We start from the raw sequence: 25,931 nt of genomic DNA, 5'->3' as shown, positions 1-25,931 counted from the left end.
TCAAAATTCAGATAATTCATGATGTATTCATGAAATTATTACTGGTAACATTTTGGTAACACTATTTTCCAACAATGGCTTTTATATCGTGTTGCTTAGTTATAAAACATAACCTGTTGTTAGTCTGTGTACTGAAAGTAAAAATGAATTGTACAGACAACAGAACTGGAAAAAACTATCAGATAATTTCTTAATTTAGAGTCTCAGTTTATTAAAAATTTGTTTTTATATTAAAAACGTTGGTGATATACCAGAAAATAACTCAATCCAGGAACGATTTTAGTTTAAAAATTAAATGGATATCTTTATTCCCACGATAAATTTTACGCACTTGGCTCTAGGCTAGATGATTCAACACTGTGTCTTTACGTTAGCGATATAATTTATTATACCTACACTCACTACACTCAGATGTTACTGCACCCCCTAACGACCCCTTTCACTCCCGTCACTAAAATCGTAATGGGCAGACAGTAACCGAACTATTCTATCTAGATAGATGCATTTTGGCTTTTATGACTCCTTCTATTTGGAGAAGTCAAGAGAAATCGAGCGTGATGTGATGTGACGTGACACTGGCTTTTATAGTTAGATATGTGTGAACTAATGTGACGTGGCACTGGCTTTTAGAGTTAGATATGTGTGAACTAATGTGATGTGACACCGGCTTTTATACTTAGATATGTGTGAACTAATGTGACGTGACACCGGCTTTTATAGTTAGATATGTGTGAACTAATGTGACGTGACACCGGCTTTTATAGTTAGATATATTATTAGATAAATTACCTCATAACTTTAGATGTACTTTGACAGAATTACCTCATAAGTTCAGGTGTACTTTGACAGAATTACCTTATAAGTTTAGGTGTACTTTGACAGAATTACATCATACCTTCAAGTGTACTTTGACAGAATTACCTCATACCTTCAAGTGTACCTTGACAGAACTACCTCATACCTTCAAGTGTACCTTGACAGAACTGTTATATACTTTCAGACACACTTCTGCAAAACAAGTCCACAACATCAGGTATACCTTGAAAGAACTAGTCCATAACATCAGATTTACCTCGACAGAATTACCCCCTAACTTTAGTGCACCAGAAATAGTCTATAATTTCAGGTGCACCTTGAGAGAACTAGTCCATAACTACAGTTATACCTCGACAGAACTAGTCTATGACTCAGACGTGTCTTCACAGAATTACCCCCATAACTTTAGCGGTATCTCGAAAGAACTAGTCCATAACTTCAGGTATACCTTGAAAGAATTAGTGCATAACTTAAGGTGCACTTCAAACACGACTGGTTTGCAATGGTATAATTTCAGTTGTATCTCTAGTAAAAATTATAAGTTCGTTTGTAACTGCTGCACAAAATCTTAGGTAATCCTGGATAACATTTCTATTTCTTCTTTGGATTTAATTTCTGTAATTTAATTTTCTCTGGTATTATTCTCTGCCTGTCATCTTTCTTTGCCCTAATTAACATTTCTATTCTTCAATTCCTTCCTCAGGTTTGATGTCTGTAATTTCTTTATCTCGTATTATTGTATGTAATATGCTTTACCTTGTATCATATTTCCTTTATCTGTCCTAGTAAAAATTCTTGTTGTTTACATTTTTCTTTGGTTTTAATACCAATATTCGACTCTTCTCTCTATCTTTGACTGACATCTTTCCTATGTTTATTTTTTGCCTAGTTAACTCGTCTATCTGATTTTCCACGAGATTGTTTTTCATAGTTTCTCCTATTTGTATGCTGTCTAACCATATTCGTTAGTTCGTCCACCGACATTGAACTTCCAAACCGTGAGGAAATCATACACTTCTCACGATTCACGCAAAGTTAAACGTCCTTGAAATGATTAAGGTTACTAAGCGTACGAGGTGATAATAAATATGAGATAAACCTGTATTCACTAAGTATGAGATAAACCTGTATTCAATAAGTATGAGATAAACCTGTATTCAATAAGTATAACATAAACCTGCATTAAATAAGTATGAGATAAACCTGTATTCAATAAATATGAGATAAACCTGTATTCAATAAGTATGAGATAAACCTGTATTCAATAAGTATGAGATAAACCTGTATTCACTAAGTATAACATAAACCTGTATTAAATAAGTATGAGATAAACCTGTATTCAATAAATATGAGATAAACCTGTATTCAATAAGTATGAGATAAACCTGTATTCAATAAGTATAACATATACCTGTATTAAATAAGTATGAGATAAACCTGTATTAAATAAGTATGAGATAAACCTGTATTCAATAAGTATGAGATAAACCTGTATTCAATAAGTATGAGATAAACCTGTATTCAATGAGTATAACATAAACCTGTATTCAATAAGTATAACATAAACCTGTATTAAATAAGTATGAGATAAACCTGTATTCAATAAGTATAACATAAACCTGTATTCAATAAGTATGAGATAAACCTGTATTCAATAAGTATGAGATAAACCTGTATTCAATAAGTATGAGATAAACCTGTCTTCAATAAATATGAGATAAACCTGTATTCAATAAGTATAACATAAACCTGTATTCAATAAGTATAACATAAACCTGTATTAAATAAGTATGAGATAAACCTGTATTCAATAAGTATGAGATAAACCTGTATTCAATAAGTATGAGATAAACCTGTATTCAATAAGTATGAGATAAACCTGTCTTCAATAAGTATGAGATAAACCTGTATTCAATAAGTATGAGATAAACCTGTATTCAATAAGTATGAGATAAATCTGTATTCAATAAGTATGAGATAAACCTGTATTCAATAAGTATGAGATAAACCTGTCTTCAATAAGTATGAGATAAACCTGTATTCACTAAGTATAACATAAATCTGTATTCACTAAGTATAACATAAACCTGTATTAAATAAGTATGAGATAAACCTGTATTCAATAAGTATGAGATAAACCTGTATTCAATAAGTATAACATAAACCTGTATTAAATAAGTATGAGATAAACCTGTATTCAATAAGTATGAGATAAACCTGTATTCAATAAGTATAACATAAACCTGTATTAAATAAGTATGAGATAAACCTGTATTCAATAAGTATGAGATAAACCTGTATTCAATAAGTATGAGATAAACCTGTATTCAATAAGTATAACATAAACCTGTATTAAATAAGTATGAGATAAACCTGTATTAAATAAGTATAAGATAAACCTGTATTAAATAAGTATGAGATAAACATGTATTCACTAAGTATAAGATAAACCTATATTCAATAAGTATGAGATAAACCTGTATTCAATAAGTATGAGATAAACCTGTATTCAATAAGTATAAGATAAACCTGTATTCAATAAGTATGAGATAAACCTGTATTCAATAAGTATGAGATAAACCTGTATTCAATAAATATGAGATAAACCTGTATTCAATAAGTATGAGATAAACCTGTATTCAATAAGTATGAGATAAACCTGTATTCAATAAGTATATAAGATAAACATGTATTCACTAAGTATAAGATAAACTGTATTCAATAAGTATGAGATAAACCTGTGTTCACTAAGTATAACATAAACCTGTATTAAATAAGTATGAGATAAACCTGTATTAAATAAGTATAAGATAAACCTGTATTAAATAAGTATGAGATAAACCTGTATTCAATAAGTATATAAGATAAACATGTATTCACTAAGTATAAGATAAACTGTATTCAATAAGTATGAGATAAACCTGTATTCACTAAGTATAACATAAACCTGTATTAAATAAGTATGAGATAAACCTGTATTAAATAAGTATAAGATAAACCTGTATTAAATAAGTATGAGATAAACTTGTATTCACTAAGTATAAGATAAACTGTATTCAATAAGTATGAGATAAACCTGTGTTCACTAAGTATAACATAAACCTGTATTAAATAAGTATGAGATAAACCTGTATTAAATAAGTATAAGATAAACCTGTATTCAATAAGTATGAGATAAACCTGTATTCAATAAGTATATAAGATAAACATGTATTCACTAAGTATAAGATAAACTGTATTCAATAAGTATGAGATAAACCTGTATTCACTAAGTATAACATAAACCTGTATTAAATAAGTATGAGATAAACCTGTATTAAATAAGTATAAGATAAACCTGTATTAAATAAGTATGAGATAAACTTGTATTCACTAAGTATAAGATAAACCTATATTCAATAAGTATGAGATAAACCTGTATTCAATAAGTATGAGATAAACTGTATTCAATAAGTATAAGATAAACCTGTATTCAATAAGTATGAGATAAACCTGTATTCAATAAGTATGAGATAAACCTGTATTCAATAAGTATGAGATAAACCTGTATTCAATAAGTATGAGATAAACCTGTATTCAATAAGTATATAAGATAAACATGTATTCACTAAGTATAAGATAAACTGTATTCAATAAGTATGAGATAAACCTGTGTTCAATAAGTATATAAGATAAACATGTATTCACTAAGTATAAGATAAACTGTATTCAATAAGTATAAGATTAACCTGTATTCAATAAATATGAGATAAACCTGTATTCAATAAATATGAGATAAACCTGTATTCAATAAGTATGAGATAAACCTGTATTCAATAAGTATGAGATAAATCTGTATTCAATAAATATGAGATAAACCTGTATTCAATAAGTATAAGATAAACCTGTATTCAATAAGTATATAAGATAAACATGTATTCACTAAGTATAAGATAAACTGTATTCAATAAGTATATGATAAACCTGTATTCAATAAGTATAACATAAACCTGTATTCAATAAGTATGAGATAAACCTGTGTTCACTAAGTATAACATAAACCTGTATTAAATAAGTATGAGATAAACCTGTATTAAATAAGTATAAGATAAACCTGTATTAAATAAGTATGAGATAAACCTGTATTCAATAAGTATATAAGATAAACATGTATTCACTAAGTATAAGATAAACTGTATTCAATAAGTATGAGATAAACCTGTATTCACTAAGTATAACATAAACCTGTATTAAATAAGTATGAGATAAACCTGTATTAAATAAGTATAAGATAAACCTGTATTAAATAAGTATGAGATAAACTTGTATTCACTAAGTATAAGATAAACTGTATTCAATAAGTATGAGATAAACCTGTGTTCACTAAGTATAACATAAACCTGTATTAAATAAGTATGAGATAAACCTGTATTCAATAAGTATGAGATAAACCTGTATTCAATAAGTATATAAGATAAACATGTATTCACTAAGTATAAGATAAACTGTATTCAATAAGTATGAGATAAACCTGTATTCACTAAGTATAACATAAACCTGTATTAAATAAGTATGAGATAAACCTGTATTAAATAAGTATAAGATAAACCTGTATTAAATAAGTATGAGATAAACTTGTATTCACTAAGTATAAGATAAACCTATATTCAATAAGTATGAGATAAACCTGTATTCAATAAGTATGAGATAAACTGTATTCAATAAGTATAAGATAAACCTGTATTCAATAAGTATGAGATAAACCTGTATTCAATAAGTATGAGATAAACCTGTATTCAATAAGTATGAGATAAACCTGTATTCAATAAGTATATAAGATAAACATGTATTCACTAAGTATAAGATAAACTGTATTCAATAAGTATGAGATAAACCTGTGTTCAATAAGTATATAAGATAAACATGTATTCACTGAGTATAAGATAAACTGTATTCAATAAGTATAAGATTAACCTGTATTCAATAAATATGAGATAAACCTGTATTCAATAAATATGAGATAAACCTGTATTCAATAAGTATGAGATAAACCTGTATTCAATAAGTATGAGATAAATCTGTATTCAATAAATATGAGATAAACCTGTATTCAATAAGTATAAGATAAACCTGTATTCAATAAGTATATAAGATAAACATGTATTCACTAAGTATAAGATAAACTGTATTCAATAAGTATATGATAAACCTGTATTCAATAAGTATAACATAAACCTGTATTCAATAAGTATGAGATAAACCTGTATTCAATAAGTATGAGATAAACCTATGTTCAATAAGTATAAGATAAACCTGTATTCTCTAACCAAGAACCTTTAGCCATCTTATCAAAGAGCTGAATATTATTTATTGGAATGATTGAAAACTTTTTCATTTTTCTCTAGAAAGACAAATATTTTTATTTAAAAGGTTCCTATAACATTTTTGTATGATTTTTGGGGGTAAACTGTTTAAAGCCGTACTTCACATCAGTACGTTGTGAAGTAATCTGTATAAAAGGTACCAAAGTACTGTTTGATCCTTAAAAACAATTGTGGAAAATATAACATCTCCAGTATTTCTGTCCCGTAACAAAATGTGAGATACGTTTTAATAGATATCTAAAATAGAACACTTACTGACCATAAAGAACATGACAATACAGTGAAACATGTTTATCTTTATATAATTCCTGTGCAGCAGTAAAGTAAATACACATCATTAATGTGACGAGTAACCGCTACACGGCGCTGTTATTCGTGTTTTGTTTTGTTTTTAATTTCGCGCAAAGACACACATGGTCTATCTGCGCTAGCCGTCCCTAATTATGCAGTGTAAGACTGGAGGAAAGGCAGCTAGTCATCACCACCCACCGCCAACTCTTGGGCTACTCTTTTACCAACGAATAGTGGGATTGATCGTCATATTATAACGCCTCCATGGCTGAAAGGGCGAGAGGATTTGAAATGTTTGTGTTTGTGTAAATGTTAAATAAAGAACGACTTCTATAGATTCTTCTTTCTGATGGTTACATTCATACCACATAGCTTGTAACACGTCAGTAATACAGCCCTTGTCATTTGTAAAACTATAATTGTTACAGAAGTAAATCCGCATTTTTCACTACGTTTATGAGTTCAGCCCTTTCGCCACCAGGTATTTTGAATTCCCAGGAACGAAAGAAAATGGGTAATTTCATTAAATGTGGAATTTTTAAAAGTCTACACTTTAGTGTAAATCACATATTTAATGTGAAAAAACCCTAATCAAAGTATGTCCATCTATGGCCAATGGGAATAGACAAAAGTCAACGTATAACGAGTACGTTTTTGTGGTAAATATAGGGTTAAAGAGAATAGCGCAAACCGCAAAATCTTTCAGTTTTTTTCTGCAATTAATTATTTATTTTACTCTCATAGATTAATCGCTTTTCTGTAACAACGAATATACTTGAATTTGTTGGCTACGCAGCTCTGGTATGAACCTTATTGGGAAATATCATGATGGACATGACACACTGATTCGTCATGTTTCTTGTTGGTTTGAGGATAAATATTCATCAAGGAAATACACGCAAGCCCCATTGTATAAAACAAACACACTACATTTAAACATGTTGCTCGTGATTCACAGTCCCCCACTCTGAGATGCGAAAAACACGATAAGTTCTCACGTGGCGAATATTTAGGATTTGGCAAAATTGTCATAAATGCTGCCCCCTAGTAGCACAGCAGAATAGCTGCAGACTCCCACCGCTAGAAATCGGGTTTCAATACCCGTTGTGGGCAGAGCTCAGATAACCCTTTGTGTAGCTTCGTACATAATGAAAGAAACAGACAAAATCATAGATGCTGTGTGTTACCAGGCAGACTGACAAGGCAATCAGCTATATATGTGTATGCGTAGCAACATTAAGGTGTAGACGATAGGATACATGCATATATGTAGCAAAATTAAGGTGTAGACGATATGATATATGTATATACTTAGCAACATTAAGGTGTAGACGATATGATATATGTGTATACTTAGCAACATTAAGGTGTAGACGATATATGTGTATACTTAGCAACATTAAGATGTAGACGATATGATATATGTGTATACTTAGCAACATTAAGGTGTAGACGATATATGTGTATACTTCGCAACATTAAGGTGTAGACGATATGATATATGTATATACTTAGCAACATTAAGGTGTAGACGATATGACATATGCATATACGTAGCAACATTAAGGTGTAGACGATATGATATATGTATATACTTAGCAACATTAAGGTGTAGACGATATGACATATGCATATACGTAGCAACATTAAGGTGTAGACGATATGATATATGTATATACGTAGCAACATTAAGGTGTAGACGATATATGTGTATAATTAGCAACATTAAGGTGTAGACGATATATGCATATACGTAGCAACATTAAGGTGTAGACGATATGATATATGCATATACGTAGCAACATTAAGGTGTAGACGATATGATATATGTGTATACTTAGCAACATTAAGGTGTAGACGATAGTTTTTATATTATTTCCACGTAACGTATATTTTTACACCTATATTTTGGCCACACAGACCAAGTGTTAGAGTCGCAGTGCCAAGCGTCACTTCAGAAAACTTCAAACTTCGAAACGGTTTGCTAATCCACAAGAGTTTAGTTCAGAATATAAGGCTTAGGTGATTTTTTTTTTATTCTTCTAAAGTACGAAGCTGTAAATGACATTGTATTGCAAACGAAAGTGTGAAATTGATACGACTTATTTTTGAAAATTACCCTTAGTATACAGTGAATGTTCAAAGAGCTTGACAGACTGTAACTGGTTTGTTTTAAATTTCGCGCAAAGCTGCACGAGAGCTAACTGTATTAACCGTCCCTAATTTAGCAATGTAACACTAGAGGGAAGACAGCTAGTCATCACCACTCACCGTCAACTCCTGGGCTACTCTTTTACCAAAGAATAATGAGATTGACCGTAACATTATAACGCCCCTACAGCTAAAAGGGCGAGCATGTTTGGTGTTACAAGGGTTCGAACCCGTGACTCTGGGATTAAGAGTCGAGTGCCTTAACCACTTGGCCATTCCGGGCCTGACTGTAACTGGTCTTTCTAACAGAGTTTCTATGAAGCATGAAAATTACTTTTCTTGGCAATCTTTTGATGTTAAAAGCAATGTATGTGGACTGATGAATTTTTCAAAAGGAACGTGTTTACGTCTGTAAGTGAGTAAGAACGAAAAGAATTATTTCTAGTCTTTAGAAGTTCTTAAATAGTTTACTTATCTTGTTTAGGGTGAATACAACGTTACAAAAGAAGAGTTGTGTTTTTCTTATAGCAAAGCCACATCGAGCTATCTGCTGAGACGAGGAATCGAACCCCTGATTTTAGCGCTATAAATCCATAGACTTACCTCTGTACTAACGGGAGGCGCAAAAAGAAGAGAGCAATTTGTGTGCGACGTTTAATAATCGACGCGTGAAGCTTTTGATGTGATAGAGAGAACAAATGTAGTCCATATTTTTAAAATAAATTTTGGTTTCGAGAAGAGAGGGAGGCCCACCATGGCCAAGCGTGTTAAGGCGTGCGACTCGTAATCTGAGGGTCGCGGGTTCGCATCCCCGTCGCCCCAAACATGCTCGCCCTTTCAGCCCGTGGGGGCGTTATAATGTTACGGTCAATCCCACTATTCGTTGGTAAAAGAGTAGCCCAAGAGTTGGCGGTGGGTGGTGATGACTAGCTGCCTTCCCTCTAGTCTTACACTGCTAAATTAGGGACGGCTAGCGCAGATAGCCCTCGAGTAGCTTTGTGCGAAATTCAAAAACAAAAACAAACAAAAAAAATATAAGAAGAGAGGGTTTTCATAATATTGTACGAGACTTGTGATGTCTGCTTTGAATTCTGGGCTAAAGTCCTGAGATAAGTACTAAACTCAGGTATGGTTTAGACTAGAACTAAATCGGAGAACATTAATGATAAGGTGGTAGTGGATTTAAAATTGTTAGCTGTTACGGTTAGTAAAGATGCGTTGGAGTTGTGAACTGATGATGTTAGTGTCAGCTTTGAATCTCATTATTCCAGCTTGTTCCTCAACGGAATTATTTCTACGTCAGGTTTATGACCTTGTTGACTGTTTTACCTGATTATGTGGTGAGTGCTTTATCCTAAATGCTTAAAACCTTTTTGTAATGTATATTGATTTACAGAAATACTTCGTAACTTGTTGCAGTCAAGGGATGACCTCAATGACCTCGAGAGTCTATTGTCACTTCGTTCGGTTGTATCACTGGATACAAGTCCAACTGACTCATAAAATGCTCAGCTAGAGTCCGATGACTCATAATAGAAACAAAAAAAAAGAAGTAGTTTCGTGAACTGTAACCCCATGACCTCAGTTATCGCTTCTATCACTTTATTATCCCATTGTAAACTACATATCCAGGTTCATCAGGGTCTAAGGCTGTGTATATAGAAACTAAAACAAAATGTTTCATAAACCTTTTAACACAATATATTAATGCCGTTGTCAAGATAGTGTGAATTATTGTGAAAGTTCGAATTTTCCTACGACTGAAAGGTGCTAATTAAACAGAAGTAATAAACATGCATAACATACGTGCTTGTTGAGTTTGTGTCAAACAATGACAAGATTTTGTCATTTAATTTGCACTATATATTAAAAACTCTCAGTGAATGAAGAAACTTTTATTGTTGTGCATCAAATATAATTTCACATCTGGTCAACTACATCATAATTTGAATATAATTTCACATCTGGTCAACTACATCATAATTTGAATATAATTTCACATCTGGTCAATTACATCATAATTTGAATATAATTTCACATCTGGTCAACTACATCATAATTTGAATATAATTTCACATCTGGTCAACTACATCATAATTTGAATATAATTTCACATCTGGTAAACTGCATCATAATTTGAATGTAATTTCACATCTGGTCAACTACATCATAATTTGAGACAAGAAAAGAATAAAAGAGAAAACTCAGATGTACTTTTTAATATGTTAAATACACTTTGTAAACTATGTCTATTGGTGGTTTAATTGCGACTACAAACATTGTTTCATCAAATAAATGTTATCAAACGTGCAAAGAAGAACGTTAAACAATTTTCAAACAACTGTCTGTCCTATTGTTAGCTATAAATGTGTTTCAGGATTTATTTTAAACAACACAGACATTTCCTTAAGAAACGCATACCTGTTTCATAAGTGTGCTTATATATATATACACACACACACACACTTTTTTTGCATTTTTATCGTATCTTTATGTTAAGATAAATTTATCCAGCGTTTCGGACATTACTTATTAGTCTGGTTCCTTAGATTGAATATAGAAGATGGAGTTTGAGATAGGTACTATTTATTAATTGCCTTTCGTCTAGTCTACCAATTCAAAATTTTGGAGGTTACGAACAAATAGCTTTGTTGACGAATAGCAGCTTTTCCTTTCATTAACTGGTCTATTCATAACATAAATGGCCTGGTATGGCCAGGTTGTTAAGGCACTCGACTCGTAATCTGAGGGTCCCCGGTTTGAATCCCTCTCACACCAAACATGCTCGCCCTTTCGGTCGTGGGGGCGTTATAAAGTACGGTTAATCTCACCATTCGTTGGTAAAAGAGTAGCCCAAGAGCTGGTGGTGGATGGTGATGAATAGCTGCTTTCCCTCTAGTCTTACACTGCTAAATTAGAGACGGCTAGCACAGATAGCCCTTGTGTATCTTTGCCCGAAATTCAAAACAAACTAAACCATAACGTAAATTTAAAAGTCAAATGTTTCTTTAGGGCGCGTTATACTACTGAACCGCTATGTTTGTTCAGTGTTTTAATATTATCAGACTATCATATTTGTTCTGAGTGTGCAATATTATTGAACGTATCACATTTGATCTGAGTGTATTAACCTTGTTAAACGTATAAAATTTGTTCAGCGTTTATTAATATTGTTTATCGTATAAAATTTATTCAGCATGTATTAATATTGATTAACGTATTTCATATCTGTCGAGTGTCGTATTATTGAACGCATCACGTTTGTTCAGTGTGTTAGTATTATCGGCCGTCATATAAGACATTAGTATTAGGTCCATTACGTTTTTAACACTGCATTTTTTTTATCTAGACCGTTAGAACTTTTCGAAAATTAGAAGTGGACAATGTTCCAACCACACTTTGTTCATCATGTCCACAGCCAACGACGTATTTCGTTCAATCCAAAGCTCATAAAAACAGTCCACGTTACAGTAATGGTGGGAGTATTATTTATGTAGACAGTGGTTATGGCTTAAACAGTGTGTGGTTGGAATACTACAATTATATAATATGGCTCAAACAGTGTGTGGTTGGAATACTACAATTATATAATATGGTTTAAACATTGTGTAGTTGGAATACTACAATTATATGATATGGTTTAAACAGTGTGTGGTTGGAATACTACAATTATATAATATGGCTTAAACATTGTGTGGTTGGAATACTACAATTATATAATATGGCTTAAACATTGTGTGGTTGGAATACTACAATTATATGATATGGTTTAAACAGTGTGTGGTTGGAATACTACAATTATATAATATGGCTTAAACAGTGTGTGGTTGGAATACTACAATTATATAATATGGCTTAAACAGTGTGTGGTTGGAATACTACAATTATATAATATGGCTTAAACATTGTGTGGTTGGAATACTACAATTATATGATATGGTTTAAACAGTGTGTGGTTGGAATACTACAATTATATAATATGGCTTAAACAGTGTGTGGTTGGAATACTACAATTATATAATATGGCTTAAACAGTGTGTGGTTGGAATACTACAATTATATAATATGGCTTAAACAGTGTGTGGTTGGAATACTACAATTATATAATATGGCTTAAACAGTGTGTGGTTGGAATACTACAATTATATAATATGGCTTAAACAGTGTGTGGTTGGAATATTACAATTATATAATATGGCTTAAACAGTGTGTGGTTGGAATACTACAATTATATAATATGGTTTAAACATTGTGTGGTTGGAATACTACAATTATATAATATGGTTTAAACAGTGTGTGGTTGGAATACTACAATTATATAATATGGCTTAAACAGTGTGTGGTTGGAATATTACAATTATATAATATGGCTTAAACTTAAACAGTGTGTGGTTGGAATACTACAATTATATAATGGAATATTACAATTATATAATATGGTTTAAACAGTGTGGCTTAAACAGTAAACAGTGTGTGGTTGAAATACTACAATTATATAATATGGTTTAAACAGTGTGTGGTTGGAATACTACAATTATATAATATGGCTTAAACAGTGTGTGGTTGGAATATTACAATTATATAATATGGCTTAAACAGTGTGTGGTTGGAATATTACAATTATATAATATGGTTTAAACAGTGTGTGGTTGGAATACTACAATTATATAATATGGCTTAAACAGTGTGTGGTTGGAATATTACAATTATATAATATGGCTTAAATTATATAATATTCTAATTCTTGAAAATTTCTAAGGTACTGAATAAAAAATGCAGCGCTAAAAACAGTAGCGTAGCTGGGGGAGGCAAAGGGGTGCATCTGTCCCCGGGCGCAGCATCGGAGGGGCGCCAAATTGATGTTACATAATTAGGAATTATGGCTTACATTTTGTCACGAGGGGACGCGAAAACTGACTTTGTCCCCGGGCGCTGAAAACCCTAGCTACGCCACTGGCTGAAAAAACACAATAGTTCTGAGGCATTCTCAATGACAAGTGCGTTAAACTATAGACATACTTTACCAACTTGGTAAACCACAACCGTACGGATTTCTTTATGCTATAGAGTTTACTGATGTCTAGTATTGAAAACTTGTAAGTTTTTATACGGATTCTGAGGTGAAATATATCTTTCTAAACTGAAGTTTTCTTTCTCCAACGCTATTGTTAAAGAACATTAAATAAGAACCCAAATAATTTTATCTTTAAACAATAACAATGCAAGTTATAACTACTGCAGGTGAAGTGTCTTGAGCATAATGAACATAGGCGAAATATTACACTAAAACTGGTGATGATTTAAGTTATGTCGCTATTGGAATCGTTGTCAGTTTTAATTATGATGTAATACCACACACATATTGTTACTAAATACCAGACTTCACTAGCAAGGTACTTAACATTTCTCGTTCAGTACAGAATACATCGTTTCAACTGACACTTTGTACGTGGCAACCCGAACGGCCTGACGGACTCCAGTTACATAGTGAAAAGCCTATCCACGAAAGTGTAGCTAAACTGGTGTTGATTATTGTCACTGGAAACCCGAATGGTGTTAGTAGAGACAGACGTCATTTAAAATAATATTAATATTACTACAATCCAATGTCTCACACACAATATTACTAATTAATATTATTACAATCCGATGTCTCACACACACTATTACTAATTAATATTATTACAATCCGATGTCTCACACACACTATTACTAATTAATATTATTACAATCCGATGTCTCCCACACACTATTACTATTTAATATTATTACAATCCGATGTCTCACACACACTACTACTAATTAATATTATTACAGTCCTATGTCTCACACACACTATTACTAATTAATATTATTACAATCCGATGTCTCCCACATACTTTTTAGTGGTAAAACACTGATTCAAATATTATGGACATTTTCATTAAAGACAGCTCACCGGATGTGATTCGAAATCTCCAGAAATTCCTTTGCCCTCCAGGAGAGGCGGCCATTCATGAGGCAAATGTAGTGTTTTTCTTGCATCTGTCCTGTTTTTATTATAATTAATGGTTTTAGTATGTGTAATGGAAACTCTGTTATAACAAAAGATTATTGTTCTTAAGAGCTGATTGCTAAGAAATTTGAAGAAATTAATGCGAGTGGTATATATGGACTTGAGAGAGTGTTTATCACGTTTTCCATTATTTCACTGCAAAAGCTTTCCTTTTACCATTCTAGGTAAAGATTATTCCAGTTATTTAGTTACAAAGATACTGAATTGTGACTCAACATGAAAACAGGAATGTTTGATAAAGAAATGTTGTTCATTTTGTGCCACTTAACATCTAATGACTGATCGACTGAATTTTGGCCAAGTGGTTAAGGCGTTCGACTCGTAATCTGAGGGTCGCGGGTTCGAATCCCCGTCACACCAAACATGCTCACCCTTTCAGCAGCGGGGGTGTTATATGTGACGGTAAATCCAAGTATTCGTTAGTAAAAGAGTAGCCCAAGTGTTGGCGGCGGGTGGTGATGACTAGCAGTCTTCTCTCTAGTCTTACACCGCTAAATTAGGACGGGTAGCGCAGATAGCCCTCGTGTAGCTCTGCGCAAAATTCAAAACAAACAAACGACTCAAGTTACAGATCAACTAGCGTCCCCTGGCATTAAGTGAACACTTCGTTTGTACTAGATGAAGTGGCTGTAGTGTAATGACTAACATTGTGTCTTTCATCTATGATCTCTGAGAAATGCATAATTTGTTACTTCTCGGTAATACGTATAAGTGTAAAGTATATTGCTTGATGTAACTGTCTCTGACCTTTGAATTAAAAACTGACGAAATATATTCGTTTATCTTTGTTCTTAACTCAGCTTTACAGATTAAGAACATTGTTTATTTGTTTAGTATATCAAACTTTATAATGTGAAAGGATTAGTCTTGGTTTGACAAATGTTATATAGATACACAGATAAATAGAAATGTATGGATGTGATGTGCAATTAACATGATGGTCGACATGAATTTACTCCAACCTGTTATCAATATGAACGTGAGCTTCCACTATGTATTTCCAAATTATAAATTAATACCATGTTCTCCTCACAGTATTTATTTAATGAAGTTATTTTGATATGTGTTTTTAAATTGAACTTTTGTAAGTCTAGAGGCAGAAAGTTAAATTTTTATACTTTTCTTTGAATAATAATGGACTTTATATATTGTAAGTTTCTGCTGAATGTAGGGGTTTACCCTTTGACGTATATATATATGTGTGTGTGTGTGTGTGTGTGTGTGTGTGTGTGTGTATGCTGATATCCACATTTCCATTTGGCACTATGCTCATATCAATCACTGCTGCATGTGGTAATCACGTGCTACTGTCCAAATATGAGCGGTTCGTGACTCTTTAAGTCTAACAAACAGACAAGTAAGCCCACCACAACAACTAAACTAGGAAACCAACGAATGTATCCATAGATAGGACACATTTACTTTGTACAAAGCAATAATTCTACATGGTCCCGGACCAGTTGATAACGTTTACAAAGAACGGCGGGGAAGGCGAAGAAACACGTGACACGTGATTTTCAGATAAATTCTTATCTTAGAGTTTAGAACTGTAGTCTCACAAGACAATTAAATCTAACATTGAAATGTAGCCAAGACCTCGTTTAAACATTGTCAACATGGTACCATAAAAAATCCTCAAGAATCGCCATCTTAAATATAACTGTATGGAAAAACTAATAATATCACTCATATCTATGAGTTGAAAGCTATGTATGCATATTAGTAATTTAAATTTATATATATAGAAAGATCTCGAAAACGGATTCGTGTGTTATCTGCTTAATAACATGTGACAGTTGAAATTTCTGAAAAAAATTATTTTAGGTATAAGCTCGTCAAAAAAGCTATATATCACTTAATTACGCCACGTGCAAAATATCAATCAGTGGTTGTGTTAAAACTGCTAAGGCAGCTAAACGTATTATTGATGCATGTCTCAAATGAAGGGGTTACTAATAATACTTTTACTGAAACTGTAGTTTAGTTTACGACAATATGAATAACTTGTGTATTATTTATGGTTTTAAATTGAATTAATAGACCAAGAAATAAAGTAATAAATAGTAACTTGAAGTTTATTTGAATGTGGAGTGCAAATCAATACTTTTTCTATATTGAAAATAAATCAATCAGTAAATTGAGAAGTAAACGTGTCTGAAGAAATTGACAGCAGCTCGAAGAAATGAGGACAGTAACACAAAGACATGTTTGAAAGAAATGAGGACAGTAAACCAAGGCTATGTTTGTAAGCAATGAGAACAGTGAACCAAAAATATGTTTGTAAGCAATAAGTACAGTGAACCAAAAATATGTTTGTAAGCAATAAGTACAGTGAACCAAAGATATGTTTGTAAGCAATAAGAACAGTGAACCAAAGATATGTTTGTAAGCAATAAGAACAGTGAACCAAAGATATGTTTGTAAGCAATAAGAACAGTGAACCAAAAATATGTTTGTAAGCAATAAGAACAGTGAACCAAAAATATGTTTGTAAGCAATAAGTACAGTGAACCAAAAATATGTTTGTAAGCAATAAGAACAGTGAACCAAAGATATGTTTGTAAGCAATAAGTACAGTGAACCAAAGATATGTTTGTAAGCAATAAGAACAGTGAACCAAAAATATGTTTGTAAGCAATAAGAACAGTGAACCAAAGATTTGTTTGTAAGCAATAAGAACAGTGAACCAAAGATATGTTTGTAAGCAATAAGAACAGTGAACCAAAAATATGTTTGTAAGCAATAAGTACAGTGAACCAAAAATATGTTTGTAAGCAATAAGAACAGTGAACCAAAGATATGTTTGTAAGCAATAAGTACAGTGAACCAAAAATATGTTTGTAAGCAATAAGAACAGTGAACCAAAAATATGTTTGTAAGCAATAAGAACAGTGAACCAAAGATATGTTTGTAAGCAATAAGTACAGCGAACCAAAAATATGTTTGTAAGCAATAAGAACAGTGAACCAAAGATATGTTTGTAAGCAATAAGAACAGTGAACCAAAGATATGTTTGTAAGCAATAAGTACAGTGAACCAAAGATATGTTTGTAAGCAATAAGAACAGTGAACCAAAAATATGTTTGTAAGCAATAAGAACAGTGAACCAAAGATATGTTTGTAAGCAATAAGAACAGTGAACCAAAGATATGTTTGTAAGCAATAAGAACAGTGAACCAAAGATATGTTTGTAAGCAATAAGAACAGTGAACCAAAGATATGTTTGTAAGCAATAAGAACAGTGAACCAAAGATATGTTTGTAAGCAATAAGAACATTGAACCAAAAATATGTTTGTAAGCAATAAGAACAGTGAACCAAAGATATGTTTGTAAGCAATAAGAACAGTGAACCAAAGATATGTTTATAAAAATGGAGGAAAGTAAATAAAGATGTTCTTGTATTGCAAACAACAATTAATTCGTATAGAAAAACATTTATAGACATTGGACTACTAGAAAAAAGCAAATTATTTGTTCTTGGTTTGAACAACAATTTGATGCAATGGAGGTAATTATTAGACAGACTATTCCACAAATAATACTAACTAGAATGACTTTTGAATGGCAAAGTAGTTAGATTTTTCCGACTGTATCTCCCAGCGTTCGTGGTTCGAGTCCCATTGTCTCCCACGATGCACTCAACACTTTTAGACCGTGTGTATCTACCTACTCGCCCTGTATATTTTTATCACTTCAAAAGTAAGGTTGTCTATGTTCAAATGGCTCTTCGAATAACTTTATGCAAAGTTGAAAAAACATTTAGAATGCTTTAAGAGCCTAACAGTATATAAAACTTTATATAATAATAATTTCTGATCAGAGATAACTAAGCCCTTAGCTAATAACTAAAAACCAGCTTGACCAATAGTGTAGCCAGTTAAATATTCTTATTATTGGAGCAGGTCATATTTTCGTGTATTGAATCAAGACTATGAATATAACCGATAACTACGTCTTATGTAAAACTTTTGCTTATCAAAAAAAAATCGTTGCGATTTATATTCTGAAACCAAACATTTTTGACTCGTCATAGGCGTAGAATGACATTAAAAAAGCAATCCTATCAAATATGTAATTAATTTAAGATGGTAAACATAGTATGAAGAGATATACTGTTATCTAAATAATAGTACAAATATCAAAACACACTGTTAGAATTCCAAGTGCCTTTTTCTCAATACAAGTGATGTGTAGCAAGTCCAAGTGTAACCTGGGAGACCCGGCATGGCCAGGTGGTTAGAGGTACTCGACTTAATTCGGGGGTCGTGGGTTCGAATCCCTATCACACCAAACATGCTCACCCTTTCAAGCGTGGGAGCGTTATAAGTGACGGTCAATCCCACTATTCAATGGTAAAAGAATAGCCCAAGAGTTGGCGGTGGGTGGTGATTACTAGGTGCCTTCCCTCTAGTCTTACACTGTTAAATTAGGGACGGCTAGCGCAGACAGCCCTCAAGTAGGTTTGCGCGAAATTCAAAACAAACAAACTGGGTTTCATATTGGTGTTTTTTTTTTCCAATAAATTTAACATTTAGATGAGAATAAATAAAAATTATACATCGTACTAACTTTGGAGCTAACCTTGGCATCATTATACTACAGCTAAGTTGATGTTAAATGAATAATGTTCATCAGCTGCACCCAAATATGTCTAAGTTTTATATCGCACTAATTTACGGAGCTACTGTCCTATTTTTAATGATCCGTAAATATGCAAGAATTATGGATTCCAACGTTCAAAAAGGATCGTGTCGTTTTACTTATGAAAGTCATGGAAAATGTTCCAAATAGTATACAATAATAATGTTTTTTTCAAATTTTTTTCGAATTATTTTTTGGAATAATGGTTCCAAGTCGTTTTAACAACACTGCCACTTAATGATTAGAAATGCTTTTTTTTAATCCAGACAAATGACAAATATAAAGACGTATGAATATATTAATAAAATTCGTGTACTCATTAAGCACATAGAGTGTATATCTTATAAAGGAGTCTAAGACGCAGCAAAAGGTGTTCGAGTTTTATATAATATTTTGTGGCTTTTTACTCTTATATTATTTACGTCTGGAATTGCAAAGACGCATCATCCATCTCTTATGTATTTCCTCTAACCACAGCAACAAATTATGTGGGGACCTACACATTAATAACACCAGTAGTGAGAACTGCATGCCACATGAGTTTAAAGTGTATATATAATATAATTATTTTGGGACCTTCATAAAGATTGCGGTCGTTACTAAAGTAGATATTTAGTTATTATTTTTGATCACTGATATTCGTCACAACTTTGTGGTATTATTGTTTTTTTATTACTGATATTAGTCAGAACGTTAAAGGCCATGATATTGTTGTATTTATCACTGGTAGTAGGCAGAATGTTGAAGGCCATGGCGTTGTTGTATTTATCATTGATAATAGTCAGCATGTGAAAACCTGATATTGTTGTTTTTTATTACTGATATTAGTCAGAACGTTGAAAGCTGTGGGATTGTTGTTGTTATCACTGATAATAGTCAGAAAGTTGAAGGCCATGGTATTATTGTATTTATCACTGATATTAGTCAGAACATTGAAGGTCGAGGTTGTGCTTAATGTATGAGTGGAAGTACAAGAAGTCCATCTCTGTTGTTTTCTAATTAATTTAAAATAATGACAGAACATAAGGTTAGAACTGACTTGGAAGAAATAAACATTTATGTCTCGCTTGCGCATGAGTCATTTTCACAACTTGCACCTTGCTTTTATTTGTTATCTGTTCAGTTCCTTTCACTACCACAGAAACGTTATGATGTGCACCCTTTCTTAACACTGCTGCACAAAGTCGACTTAGCTTATACCATACATGGCTTGTTGGTTAAGGTTATCAACTCGCAATCTCAGGGTTGCGGGTTCGAATTTCAATCACCAAACCTAGCCTCCTTTTCAGCGGTGGGAACGCTATAATATAATGTTTAATTCCTATACTCGTTGGTAAAAGTGTGATCCAAAAGTTTTTGGTGGGTAGTGTTAATTAGATGCCTTGCCTCTAATCTATTACTGTTAAATTAGGGACGGTTAGCGCAGATAGCCCTCGTGTAGCTTTGCGCGATATACAAAACAAACAAACTTTTCGTAAGAAAAGCTACGACAAAACTGATATTTCATTTTTTGATATTATATGGCTGTTCTTTAAGGTAAAATGTTTATTTTGAGCATTGAAAGAGAAGTTACAGAAATTTGAACTAGAACAAAAACCCAAACTGAATTATATATTAACTACTATGAAATAAAAATCAACTTAAATCTCAATAAAAAGAAATACTGATAGATTTACAGTTAACTAAAACATTAAGAAAAATGAAAGTACTATTAATTACATATGACAGAAGAAGTGATGAAGTTTAGCTACTAAATCAATTTGCTTGTTTGGTTTTAAAATTTGCGCAAAGCTACACGAGAGGTATCTGCTCTATCCGTCCCTAATTTAGTAGTGTAAGACTAGAGGAAAGGCAGCTAGTCGTCACCATCCACCGTCAACTCTTGGGATACTCTTTCACCAATGAATAATGGGATGACCGTCACATTATAACGCCCCCACGGCTGAAATGGCGAGCATGTTTGGACTGAGATTCGAACCCGTGGCCCTCGGATTACGATTCGAATGCCTTAACCACCTGGCCATGCCGGGTCTGCTAAATCAGTTATGGACTTTTACACAAATAATCAATTTTTTATTATTGTTTTTAACAAATTAAACCAGGTTCCATTGGGATGCTTTTTTTAATTATTTAACTGTAATTAAACTTAAGCCTAACATAATATGGATAGATTAATTTGTAGGTATATGTTCTACTTATGTTAGACTAAGTATATTACAGATACAGTTTTATTAGGGTTAACGTTACGTTATTTTGTTATTTTTACTTTTCTTCTTCTTGTTTTGACATGTAACTGTTGAAGATTTCTGACATCCAAGTGTAGAAGGCTTTTTTTTTTTTGCATATAAAATCAGTAGTATATTATTGAAGTTCTTAATTAATGAGTTTATATATATATATATACATATAAAATCACCAGTGTATTGTTGAACTTTATAATTACCGAGTTTAGTTAAACAGTGTGCTGTTAGGGTAACAAAGTAATGACTTTATATCACATAACATATAAAAGGCTATAATGTTTAAGAATAACATCTCGGCTGTCTCATCCTCTAAACTAAACTAAAAATATTAAATTAATAAATTTTAAAAAATCTTAAAATCAGCCCTTATCATTTATATAATTATCAAGATATTTCTTAAACTGACGTAAATTTATCACTTCCATAGCAACCAGACAACTTATTTTTGAGTCTAGCCATTCTGTAAGAAAAATAAAACTTTCTTGGCTGAAGGTGATTCCTACCTTGTCAAAACGGTTACTTGTGTCCTACTGTTCTCGACGTCGAGTATGCAACAAGATGGGGCACCGACACTATCAATTCCATTTAGAATTTTAAACAAGTCAATCAGATCCCCCGTAACTCTTCTTTGTTCCAGAGAAAACCATCCCTTCATCCCATGCACCATTCCAACAATTCAATAAATGTTTTTCTTAAGAAGCCGAAGACTGAACACAATACTCCAAATGGGGCATAACCAGTGATCTATGCAAGAAAATTATAACCTCTTGAGACTTGCGTTCAACATTTTTGTAAATACAACCTAAAATTCTATTTGCTCTACCACTAACAACAAACATCACAATGCTTGGATGGCTTTAGAGATTGATCAACCATTTTATAAACATCCCTTTGTTTAATAACACTAGTATAGCTATTCTCATGGAAATAATACTCCTATTTCAAATTACGATAACCTAGGTGCATTACCTTGCATTTATTATAATTAAAACATACAAGACATATATTTTGTTACTTATAATATTACTAATAACTACTGAAGTTGGTGGCACCCAAGCTTAATTTTTTGAATATATAAAATCGTAACTTAGATAAATGTGTGTCCTAACATCTATATTTTTGTAAGTGTGTGTTTACATTATTATGTAATTTATGCATGCGTATTTCAGTGCTCATATACGAAACTTGCTTATGGTTACAAGCCTCAACAACAGGGAACTGAACTATGCTTCAAGTAGCACGAGCCATGACGTCATTTCAACATTTACGTCATTACCGGTTCAATTTCAACCTGCACTTTATGGCGAATCTTCAACACCTACAACTATGTTAAAACTATAAGTTTCAGCCTGAGTGTTTAAAATGAAGCAGGTACAACTACTTTACAACTAAATGTGGGTGCAGGAAACCTAGCTTTATTAATTATCTTCTTATAATAGAAATTGATATTATAATCATGAAGAAACGAAAAGAACGTGAAATAATAATGGGTGGACGATAAGAAAATAATAATACATCTACTTGGTTGTGGAAGCATATTACGCTAATATAATAGGAAATTGACAAATAAGAGATTTATAAGCATAATTGAGTGGTTTATTTAAAGGGAACATACTACGTTACTTGTTTCGACAAAACATTGGTCTGTCGAAACGTGTAAGGTAGAATTTTCCCTAAAATAACCCATTTCGTTAAGCATGCACATCGTTGGTCAATTTATTATAATAAAACAGCTAACAAACTGAAACTGCTCTTTGTACATGTTGATAGCTTTGCCATAACAATAACATGACAAACAAGTTCGCTACCAGTAGGAATCGAATCCAGGACAAGAGCCTTAAATCACAACACCTTCCCAAATCACCAAAGTTAAATTGATTTAACGTAACCAAAAAAAAACACAAAAAAAACACTTGCAAGACCAAAAGTGGATAATGCATAAATAGCCCATTTCATAATTTTGTGTTTAATAAAAAAACAATATAATAACAATATATAATTTATTTGTTTAGTTATAGTTTTACTGAAGAGGTTTTTTTTGCTGTTGAATGTTTGGATTTTAATAAATAACTAAATTTGGATTAAACTGAACTTGTCTAGTGTATCACAGAATAGCTGGTTGACCTGATGATGACCTAGGAAGATCGAAACGTTGTTCTCTGCTTTATTAGTAAAAGTATTAATATCCGTACCAGCTGTTCTGAGATACATTTGTATTTTAAGTGAGTCTCTAGTCATCAAGATAAAATTTGACTAAGAGAGCCCTGAACAAGAGAAAATTATTTTGAGAAACATTTGCCATTCTTGTGTTTTAACACATATTACTGGAAAGCTGTATAATCAAGGGGCATTGTTACGACAATTTTTAAACTATTTGATGATTCAGCCTGTTCTATCAAAATACCTCCATGACTCATACGTCTCCCTTTTCCCCCTCGCGATTTTTATTGGCTGACCATCGTCCAGCTGCTGGGCTCCTCCGCTTCCAGTGGTCAAAATACATGTGTCAATTCCACGAGCACATAGTGACCCGGGCCAACAGTTGTTGAGGAAGTGAAGTGTGTTGCCACGATATCACGTGCCGCTGAATAATACGACTGTGTAAGTTGTTCGTCTAGTTGTGTTTAGTAATACTGTCTGCCACTGTAGACTTTGGTACCTAGTGTTTGTTCATCTGTGGTGGAAGCAGAAGTAAGTCTCCACGTCGCTGATAAACTATGTTAACCAGTTGTCGATATGGGAACATTGCCCAGTGTCCCGTATCTCAAACTCCTCACCCTTTAAATGACCACTCTTCGACAGGACTGATAAATTTTCCCTTCGATAACGAGACTCCCGAGCGATGTTACAATTTCTCTCCTGTCATGTTAGAACATCGGGCCGGCAGTAAGTTACACATAAAGCCGGTGTCATTCGGTAAGTAGACGATGAACAAGGTATATGGTTTAGTTATTACTGACATATTTAGTAAACGCTGTTTCGAGATTTGAAGAATTCAAATAAAATATAATTTTAATTTAAACAGATTAAAATCCAGCTTGGTCTTTAAGAAAAACCGTCTTCACTGTTTAAATATTTCACATACTATTATAACCCCAAATATTTGTACTGTACTTTAAAAATATATTAAGAAGAAAATTGTCACTTAAGTAGTTCATAAGTTAAATGCTTAGTTAAGCCTAACTACATAATAATGGCTTAGATACAACTTCGTTTTTCTTCTCATATTTACAGTTGTGTTTCCCATCATTTTCTGCATGTTATTTGTCAGTTATCACTATAGTTACTTAAACAATTCAACACATCCAGCTCCACACATTGTGGTTCTCATACGCTCTGTTACAAACAATACACTTCAATACATATTGTTTGATTTGTATCTCTCAACTGCAATTTCATTATCTTACAGGGCTCGGTACACTTGCACTTGTTCCACAGATATCTTAACAGTTTTTAAACTTCAAATGTAGCAGAACGTACACGTTCATTTCGAATTGTTATTTTTCTCTGATATCTTACGAAAAAAATATGTAGCTTTTATATTTGACAATTTATCGATACAGTTATTACTTATTGTTATTTATGTTGACTCAATAGATTCACTTCCATTAGACCTTATCCGTTAAAATCTCACGAACATACATGTACCTTTCACATTTCAAAATGTAACTATACAGTTATCACTCATAGGCTCATTTCGGCTCGTTATTTTTCCTGATATAACACGAACATATGAATAACTTTGATATTTCATAATGTTTTGTTCATATATTCTTAATTAACAGTTATTTGCTTGTGTGATAATAATTCATGGATACGCATATAGCTTTTATATTTCAAAATGTGGAGGTAGAGTGTTAGACTTAATTATGAACATACACTTATTCATGTCCGCTCATATCTCGTGACAAGTTTGTTTGTTCGTTTTTTTAATTTCGTACAAAGCTACACAAGAGCGATCTGCGCTAGCCGTCCCTAAATTAGCAGTGTAAGACCAGAGGGAAGGCAGCTATGAAGGCACCACCAACTCTTGGACTACTCTTTTACTAACGAATAGTGGGATTGATCGTGACAATATAACGCCCCACGGTTGAGAGGGCGAACTTGTTTGGTGTGACGGTGATTCAGATACACGACCGTTTAGATTACGAGTCGAACGTCCTCTCCACTTGGCCATGCCGAGCCATTTCACGACAAACGTGCAGCTTTTATATCTTAATGTAAAAATAGACACTTGATTTGACTTATCGTGATCTGATAATATCTCATGAAGACACGAAGACTCTATATTTTATATCGCAGAGATACATTTATTCCTTACATTAACTCAGTGTCCCCACTTTAACGTTTTCTCTTTCACTAACATCTCA

The 25,931-nt window shown here is 32.5% G+C and overlaps 2 protein-coding genes across 6 annotated transcripts in view; one reads left to right on the top strand and one right to left on the bottom strand.

Moving 5' to 3' along the window:
* LOC143251035 (hepatocyte nuclear factor 4-gamma-like) overlaps positions 1–25,931 on the top strand; it is a 79,072-nt gene that overhangs the window by 20,351 nt on the left and 32,790 nt on the right. For 2 of the 4 annotated variants that reach the window (XM_076502325.1, XM_076502323.1), the window contains exon 1: positions 24,207–24,477. The exons of 1 other annotated variant lie outside the window; for it this stretch is intronic. In XM_076502325.1, coding sequence (XP_076358440.1) covers positions 24,279–24,477 — 199 coding nt within the window. In that variant the 5' untranslated portion in view covers positions 24,207–24,278. Of the gene's footprint in view, positions 1–24,205; positions 24,478–25,931 lie in introns of those variants that run through there. One more of the 4 variants, XM_076502324.1, reaches the window with a different exon arrangement.
* LOC143251036 (uncharacterized) lies at positions 10,523–24,354 on the bottom strand. Of its 2 annotated transcripts, none has more exons than XM_076502328.1 (4): positions 23,966–24,270; positions 22,065–22,305; positions 14,560–14,650; positions 10,523–10,783 (listed from the first exon to the last, which is right to left on the bottom strand). In XM_076502328.1, the coding sequence occupies exons 2-4, from the start codon at positions 22,226–22,228 to the stop codon at positions 10,751–10,753; spliced, it is 288 nt and encodes a 95-aa protein (XP_076358443.1). In that variant the 5' UTR covers positions 22,229–22,305; positions 23,966–24,270; the 3' UTR covers positions 10,523–10,750. The 2 variants fall into 2 exon arrangements, with proteins under 2 accessions (XP_076358443.1, XP_076358442.1); XM_076502327.1 differs by lacking the exon at positions 10,523–10,783 and adding an exon at positions 13,198–14,117 and having other exon boundaries at positions 23,966–24,354.

Source organism: Tachypleus tridentatus, chromosome 5 (genome assembly GCF_004210375.1).
Source record: "Tachypleus tridentatus isolate NWPU-2018 chromosome 5, ASM421037v1, whole genome shotgun sequence".
Lineage (NCBI taxonomy): Eukaryota > Metazoa > Arthropoda > Merostomata > Xiphosura > Limulidae > Tachypleus > Tachypleus tridentatus.
The sequence above is the reverse complement of the archived record's forward strand: the minus strand, read 5'-3'. Positions and strand labels throughout refer to the sequence as shown.

Bases quoted from the DNA above. Each gene is read 5' to 3' on its own strand.
- LOC143251036 (XM_076502327.1), bottom strand. From the start codon at position 22,228: ATGGTGCATGGGATGAAGGGATGGTTTTCTCTGGAACAAAGAAGAGTT. The intron at 14,651-22,064 runs GTAGGAATCACC...TAATAAAAACAG, and splicing joins CAAGTAACCGTTTTGACAAG to GACAGATGCAAGAAAAACAC. The intron at 14,118-14,559 runs GTGAGCTGTCTT...TTTCGTGGATAG, and splicing joins GAGATTTCGAATCACATCCG to GCTTTTCACTATGTAACTGG.